This window comes from Pollachius pollachius, assembly GCF_949987615.1.
Source record: "Pollachius pollachius genome assembly, chromosome: 14".
NCBI lineage: Eukaryota > Metazoa > Chordata > Actinopteri > Gadiformes > Gadidae > Pollachius > Pollachius pollachius.
The window spans coordinates 22752673-22760590 of NC_136947.1; the positions used below are offsets into that span (position 1 = coordinate 22752673).

The following is a 7918-nucleotide window of genomic DNA, read 5'->3' on the forward strand; positions in this document are numbered from 1 at the left end:
ACGCTCTACCGCCCCCTACCGACGGTCTACCGCCCCCTACCGATGGTGTGCATTGTCTACATCCAAACCTGTACAACTTGAACACAATCACACCAAAGGAAATCGCAGGGAATCGCATGTATCTGCTAAAATGTGTTCAGCGTTATGAATAATGACCCTTATTAGATCTGTATCCCCCATCAATCAATTCAATATTAAACGCAGCACACACTAAAAGCAGCCACTTATTATTTAGGACTGGAAGGTCGGCGCTGAGTGATGACGTCAGACTCAAACATCAGCTATGGCAGCTCATGCGAGTGAGCTGGAGATTGCAAAGAAGAATCTAACGGATGCGATCGGCGATAACATCAAACAGTGAGTGTACCACTTGGATAGGTTCCGGAGCCATCGTCCCGAAATGAACAGGGTTATTTTGGTGTTTGTGATGATGGAGTTTATGTTGTGATGCTATGCTCAGCATCTCTCCTGCAGCAGCTCTTCTAGTCGCTGAAAGTAGATTACAATTGACAACTAGCCGAAACAACTGTACGAAAATGCATCTGACTAACGTTATATTAAATCAAATGTTTAACTGTTCGGTTTCTGCAGACTACTACAAAAAAATGTTGTTTAAATGCATTTGTTGGCGCTTTAAATAGACCTGCATCAATGCGGTCTGTAATGAGGTTCATCAGCGTGATTAATGGTTGTTAATGGTCGCAGTTACTGGGCCAACCTGAAGCTCTGGTTCAAACAGAAGATCAGCAAGGAGGAGTTTGACATCGAAGCACGTCGTCTTCTGTCCCAGGATAACGGTATCCTCCCTTTCCCTGTTCTCTCTTAAATTGTGTGGCAACATAAAGTTGATGTAAGTTATAGATTTGATAGAAAAACGGATGTTCATTTCCCTTCACACATTTCTCCCTCGCTAGTTCACGTCCACAATGATTTCCTCCTCGCCATCCTCACACGGTGCCAGATCATCGTCTCCACGCCGGGTGAGCAGTTCATCTCTTCGTTTGGTTTGTTTGGTCTGGTTCCCCTTTCTGTAGCTCACAGTCTGTGATTTTTCTCAGAGGGACCGGGGTCTTTGCAGTGGGCTGGTGGCTCTGCGGCCAAGCCGTGCAAACCCAAAGGGAAGAAGAAATTGTCTTCCAGACAAAAGTTTGACGTGAGTCGCGAACATCGGGTTCCGTCAGTGTTGATGATCATTTTTTTAAATAACGCAAAACATGACGCTATCATACCATTTATGATTGAAAATGGCAAGCCAGCATTCAAGTGTGTGTGTGTGTGTGTGTGTGTGTGTGTGTGTGTGTGGCCCCTACAGCATCGCTTCCAGCCCCAGAACCCCCTGAGCGGCGCCCAGCCCTTCAGCCCCCGGGAGGCGGCCCCCGGCGGGGAGGAGGAGGAGCCGGTCCGGCTGAGTGCCCACACCATGCTCCTGCCCACCAGGGGGCAGCTGGAGGCCCGGATGATGGTGACGGCCTTCGAGCTGGGTCTGGACAACGTCACGGAGGAGTCGGTCAGCACCATGGTCCACGCCGTCGAGGTGAGGTGGACTGCCCCCCCCCGTTACTAGTCCAGCTCCTCCAGCACACGGTGGGGGTGCAGGAGGGCTGACCGTGATGCAGGGGGCTGTGTTCACTTGTTTAGAGTTCACCTAGACTCAGCCACCCCCTCCCACCCCTCCTACTTATTGCATGTTGTACATCCTGTCTTACTTAGTTATAGTACTTAGTTGTGTAGCCTCTTACCCTAGCTATCTTTGCTGTACACGGGGAGTGGGTTAATCTAGACATTGTTAAGGCTTGGCGTGCGTTCATAGTAGATTAACAGTGATATGGCCGCACTAAATTTGTCTTGTTCCTGTTTACGTGGTAAGTAAAAGAGGACGTTGGCTAAGCGTTGGTTATTCTTCTCTCCAGCACCATCTGAAAGACGTCCTGACTGCGGTGGTCACGCGGAGGAAGGCCTACCGCCTGCGTGACGGCCATTTCCCCTACGCGTTCGGCACTGAGGTCACGCCGCGGCCGTACCTCCAGAACAGCCTGGCGGCCTACCAGAGCGTCTCTGATTGGTGAGGTGGTGATAGTGTCGTCTGATGTGTTGTTTTGGCCAGCGTTTGATTATCCTGAGTGGCCTAGCCCAGTTGTTCTCAAATGGGGCTATGTGTACCCCTTGGAGTACTGAAAATGTCCTGAACATTTATAAAAACTGAAAAAAAATCGATTCTGAAAGAAAATGGACAAGTGGCTAAAACGTGAATCTTACAACAAGGATAAAGGAAAATCAGTGGAAAGAAAGCAATTCCAGAAACAAGACTATATTGTGATGGGATTCGCCTCTACATGCTATGACCCTCCCCTGGCTTCGTTGCATAAAGCACAGGCCTATGTTTCTCACAAAATTGTGTAAGTATTAATGTTCATGTTTACAATGCCAAAAAGAACGCACACGCCTTATTTATGTTAATTGTATTCATTTTTCTCCCAAAAGATTTGAAGACTTGCTATGTTTAATTATATACATACCACAGCTGAAAAAGTCTCTAAAAGGGGGTCCACTCGTAGAAAAGTTTGAGAACCACTGCTAGCCTATCATGACGGCCTTCCTAGAGCAAGATGCCTAATGCTGCGATTCATTTGTATGGTACACCGGTACGCCCGACCTGCTCTAGAGAGAACGTGACATAATTTCCTGGCTTGCAGCTCTTATAGCGTTCCCGTTTGTCATTGGCTAGTCATTGTTATTGCTAACTACATAAGCCTCTTTAGCAAACCAGCTCGAAAACAAACAACACAACTTTACATTGTATTGCAGGCAAAGCAAGACCGTGCAATGCATAAATTGGTGACCGGAATAAAGTAAGAGCATTTAAAATCAACATTAAAATGACCAACGTGGTATAAATACAAAGAAAACAAATCTCTTTACGGGCCATTTACCGTATGACTCGACAACAAAAATGGCGGCGCCGCCTCACTGAACTCGGTATACTCTCAGAATCCCAAGTGGGACCGACCAAAAGGGAGCGTTCTTCAGTGAAATGACGCAAGAAAGCTGGGAGATTTCTCCACTTGCAACTCGTAAACCTGGTGTACGAGGCATCTAGATCACACCATAATCCCAGAGGAATAGCTGCTCTTATGGCCATTTTCCAGTCTACTTTTGGCCTGGCTAGGCATGGTTTGGCACGGCGCAGCAGCCAGGCACGGCTGGGATTTGCATTTCCATTACAACCAGGCTTTCCGCTTGAAAGGCTATCTTTAACCGAATACATGCTTGTCTTGAGTCGATGGCAACAACACGTTTAAAGGAGACATATTATACCACCAGGTGTGAGTGTGATTAGCCTTACAAGCCGTTTCAAAAATCTGCCCCATATGCCATCACTAGTGGGCATGTCCACCTAGATCTGTGCTAACCACACTCACACCTGGTGGGATAATATGTCTCCTTTAAGACACGTTTAATGTTGTTTGGGTTTCACAGAAGGACGGTGACACACAAACTGAATCCATCATCTTGGATATCATTGTGATATCAATATTCCACCTTTTTTTGTTTCCTAAGCCATAGCTTATTGAGATCCAATTCATTTCAGACTAGTCCTGTTTACACATTGGACAATGTTTCACGCATATTTCCCAGAGTGCTAAACGATTTTCTTCGTCCATCTCGGGCGTGGTACGGCGCTTTTAAACTGGTAGTGAAAACGCAAATCAGTGCATGACAGCCAAAGTGCCAATGAAAAAAGTGCCATTAATGACCTCTATCCGAATTAACTAACGTGCTTTATAAAAAAACATCTGCCGACTGACTAATTAGTGAACGTTAATAAGATTACATTTTAAAAATAAGAAAGGTGTCTAATTTCACTTGCTCTGGTTATTTTCTCGTCTGCATGATCATTCTACAGTTCACAGATGACAAGTCCTCATCTTCTTGAATTCAGGCCAATGACTGTGCCCTCTCCACAGCCCTCCGCCGAGCGCCTCTCTTCCAGCGGGGCCCCCGCCCCAAGGGGCCCCTGACGAGGCAGAGCAGCAAGCTGTTCTCCTATTGGCCTGTTCCTCTGACAGTGTCCCTGTGCCCCTCCCCCCCATCAGCATGTTTGATCTACTGGAGGCTTTACAGGTCAGAACCGTATGATACCTTTGAGAATATGGTGCTTCTGGATTTATGATTACCATAATTACCACAAGCTTCATGCTGTGCTTATGTTATCTGATTTGTAAAGTATATTATTTAAACGTTTGTCAACTTTACTTCTTACATACTTTTCATTTTCCTTATTTTCAACGTTAAAAATACACTCATATGAATAATATACATATGCTATATGGTGGCTCCAAAGCATTGACACAACTTTTGTGTTTTTTACATCATTTTAATTATATCGACACCAATTATGAATCAGTGCATCAATTTAATCTAAAATCCTAAAGTCCTTGTCTGTCTTCCTTCATCTCTCTCCCTCTGTCTCCCTCCCTCCATCTCTCTCCCTGTCTGTCTCCTTCTGTCTCTCTCCCTCTGGCTGTCTCCCTCTGCCCGTCCCTCTCCCTCTGTCTCTCTCCCTGTCTGTCTCCCTCTGTCTCTCTCTGCCTGTCTGTCTGTCTCTCTCCCTGTCTGTCTCTCTCCCTGTCTGTCTCCCTGTCTGTCTCTCTCGCTCCCTGTCTGTCTCTCTCCCTGTCGGTCTCTCCCCCTGTCTGTCTCTCTCCCTGTCGGTCTCTCCCCCTGTCTGTCTCTCTCCCCCCCTGTCTCTCCCCCCCCGTCTCTCTCCCTCTGTGTCTCCCCCGTCCCCCTCAGGTCCATCGTGGGGTGATGCCCTCCCACACTATGTACGCCCTCAACATGGAGCGTATCCTGGCCCGCCTGTGGCACCCCAGCATCGAGGAGCTGGAACAGGACCACGTGCACCGCCAGCGCCTGGCCGGCAAGGAGGGGCTCCTGCTGGGCAGCTGAGACGGCCTGAGACCCCCCCCCCCCCCCCAGGGAGGTCCTGGACTGTTGATTGATCGATACTCAGAGGATGATACAAACGTTGTAGATAATGGGTGACCTGTAAGAGTTGGCACATTCCATGTTACAGGCAAGACCCACTTGTGTACCTAATGAGCAGGTAAAGGTGTCCTTCAGCACACCTGGCAGGTGGTTCGGGGTGTGTGTCTGTGTGTGTGTATATATATATATATGTAATCATAAGTGGGATTTCCATGACAGACAATAGATTTAGATTTACATGAGCTGCATTGATCAATTCTGGCATCACTTGAAACTTTTCTTCCTGCCCCTGCTGTTCAGGTGATTATGGTGTGTACTTCTATCTATATATATATATATATATATATATATATATATATACATACCAGTCACTTCACTAGTTGTATGGGTGTGGTCTAAATGGGTGTAAATACAGGTATGTTGTGTAAAGGCTACATGCCCTTCCATTTAGTTGCCTGCTAAGATTATTTTTTGTAAACGTTTATATATATAACATTCATGATGCATCTTGTATCAGGAACATGTTTTTTTCTTTTCAGTACAATTACTTTGGAATAAAAGCTCTTTGACTACCTATTGTTTGCCTTATTCTCTCCTTGCCAGGATCACGCAGGAGACCACGCCCACACACTTAGTGCGCACGCCGCGTGTCTCCTGGGCACCCTTGCCATATTTGGCATCCTTCCGACACATCGCTGTCCAATCGTCGGTCGAGCAGACTCTCCAACCATAACACTGGGGGGGTGACTCCACGTCGGCCCGCCCTGAACTAGGACTCGTTTAATGATCGTTTTCCAATAGAAAGATTTCACGTAATAATGCAATACGTATCCACAGGTCATATATGTGTCTAATGTTTATTACATCATATTTACAAATGCTGAAGTGCTCAAAATGACTGCATAAAAATAGTAAAAAGTAACAGTTTGGGTCTAATCGACGCTACGTCTATATTACAATTTGTATCGATGTAAAAGTTAAGAAAACAAGGCAAGTTGTCAGTAAACACCTCTAGTCGTTCTTCCCGTGTAAAAGGTAGGAAACGTTATCGTGCTCTGTACAAATGGTCGCTGGTGAGAGAAGAGAAGTGGTAGAAGAACCGAACGCATGGACAGTAAATAGAAACTGGAAGACAAGTGGGACCAGGCCTGTAATGCTCGGAGTTAACATGACTCCAAAAAAGTTTATTCTGTCTCCATTCTGGCAGGGTGCACGACACGCCACTCGGAGCTGCGTGTTGGTCCCCCAACACACGCTGAACTGTCTCGTTGTGAAGGGTTAGTGAAGTGCGCCCCCCCCCACGCCGGGTCCATGTCGCCCTGGCCCTCAGTACGTCCCGACCTGCTGGGTGAGGATCAGCTGGCAGCCGCTGTTCACGTGGTCCATCACCTTCTGCTTCAGCAGGGCCAGCTCGTCCCGGAGCACGTTTGCGGAGGACACCAACTCGGTGTGTTGGGTTTTAAGGTTTTTCACCCGGTCCTCCAGCCGAGAGATCCTCTCCAACTTCCTTTTCCGGCATTTGGACGCCGCGACCCTGTTCCTCATGCGCTTCCTCTCGGCTTTGATCCGCTCCTGGCTCACCATGTCGATGGGCGACAGCGGCGGGGAGTCACCGGACATCTCGGGCACCGTCTGGGGCTCCTCTTTGAACGCCTGTAGCCGTGCGTGCTGCGCCGCCAGCTGGGCTTCGAGTCGACTCTGGGAGGACTGCGCGGTGGGATAGTTCGAAGAGGAGATCTGTCTTTCGCCAGTAGGTGCCGACGCAGAGCCACCAGCCCGACTGAAAGTGCCCAAGTTGGTATATTCCGGTGGGTGCTCGGGGCGCACCGTGCAGCTGTACGGTACGCCGCCCTCCTCGGACGCGCTCTGCGCCACGGCGCCCATGGCGCTTGGCACATTGGTCTGTGTGTCGGAGCTCATGTTGGGCATCTGTTGGTAGTGGAGCTCCGCCAGGGCGCGGACGAACCCGTCGGCGAAGCCCTCCTGCTCGTCCGTGATGTTCTTGGGACATATGAATTGGGTCGGGGTGGGAGTCGTCAGCCCGGTGCACGACTGGATGATCAGTCTCTCCAGCTCAGGCGAGGCCAGTTTCAGCAATCCGACGTCGGGAGACGTCAGGATGTCGATGGCCTTGGAGCGGAGCCCGGGTTTGTAATTCTTTGGGTCGTTGAGGTTCAACGTCATGGTCTGTTTGAGGGTCTTCGGGTTGAATCCGTACCCTCCCGTCATCCCGTCGTGCTGAGAATTAGCGGCTTTTACAGACTCGTCGTAAAATGTTGCTTCCATCTTGGTAGGCATAAGGCATAGGCGTTGTTACACAGTTCAGTAGGCTAATATCTTCAGTTATTACCTCGACTGTTTCGAGCATCAAATGTCTACAAAAGTCGTCTGGACGGAGTCCGTCTATTGTCTTTAAATTCTACTTACTTGACAACTTTCGGTGTCCTATAAAAAAAAAACTTTCTTTAAAATAAGATGGTCATCACCGAAATAAGGTTCCCAGAAAGATAAACATCACTTGTTTTCAATATGAAAATGCTCCGGCGATGCTATCTGTCCATATAGACATTAAAAGTGTGGATCGGTATAGTACTTTCTTTCACTTCCAACGTGGAGACGAACTTTATCCACCTCTAAGCTGCGGCTATACTGAAAATAACAATGATGTCATTTCTACGGTCTCCCATTGGCTGGAGATGATGTGTGGGGCGGTGCTTGGTCCTAATGACATGCGAGTTTCTCTGACTACGGGCCATAGCCACGCCTACCGCGATGCTTTGTGGGATTAGGTAATGCAGTGGAGCAATGTACTCTGGGATGACGTAGTGTTATTGAATATTTAGTTACCCGCCGAATTATGCACCCATCCTCAACACGATGTTAAAACCGTTCTGAAGCGTTACCTTCGTTAAAGAAACAATCAGAGATT

General features: G+C 48.0%; 2 protein-coding genes across 2 annotated transcripts; one reads left to right on the forward strand and one right to left on the reverse strand.

Annotated features, from left to right (window-relative positions):
• Window positions 1–283: 283 nt before the first annotated feature.
• On the forward strand, window positions 284–5424 carry tada1 (transcriptional adaptor 1; the record flags this gene model as incomplete). Its single annotated transcript, XM_079750509.1, has 8 exons — window positions 284–357; window positions 706–797; window positions 915–980; window positions 1059–1153; window positions 1313–1534; window positions 1911–2062; window positions 3966–4122; window positions 4795–5424. 8 exons carry the CDS (start codon window positions 284–286, stop codon window positions 4948–4950), a joined length of 1014 nt encoding a protein of 337 aa, XP_079606635.1. The 3' UTR covers window positions 4951–5424.
• A 408-nt stretch (window positions 5425–5832) lies between these two features.
• LOC307085399 (transcription factor Jun-like) lies at window positions 5833–7627 on the reverse strand. The gene has a single exon (XM_079750179.1). It carries the CDS (start codon window positions 7285–7287, stop codon window positions 6316–6318), a length of 972 nt encoding a protein of 323 aa, XP_079606305.1. The 5' UTR covers window positions 7288–7627; the 3' UTR covers window positions 5833–6315.
• Between the last annotated feature and the right edge of the window lie 291 nt (window positions 7628–7918).

What these genes read in the sequence shown, in the direction of transcription:
- LOC307085399 (XM_079750179.1), bottom strand. Translation starts at nt 7,287, where the DNA reads ATGCCTACCAAGATGGAAGCAACATTTTACGACGAGTCTGTAAAAGCC.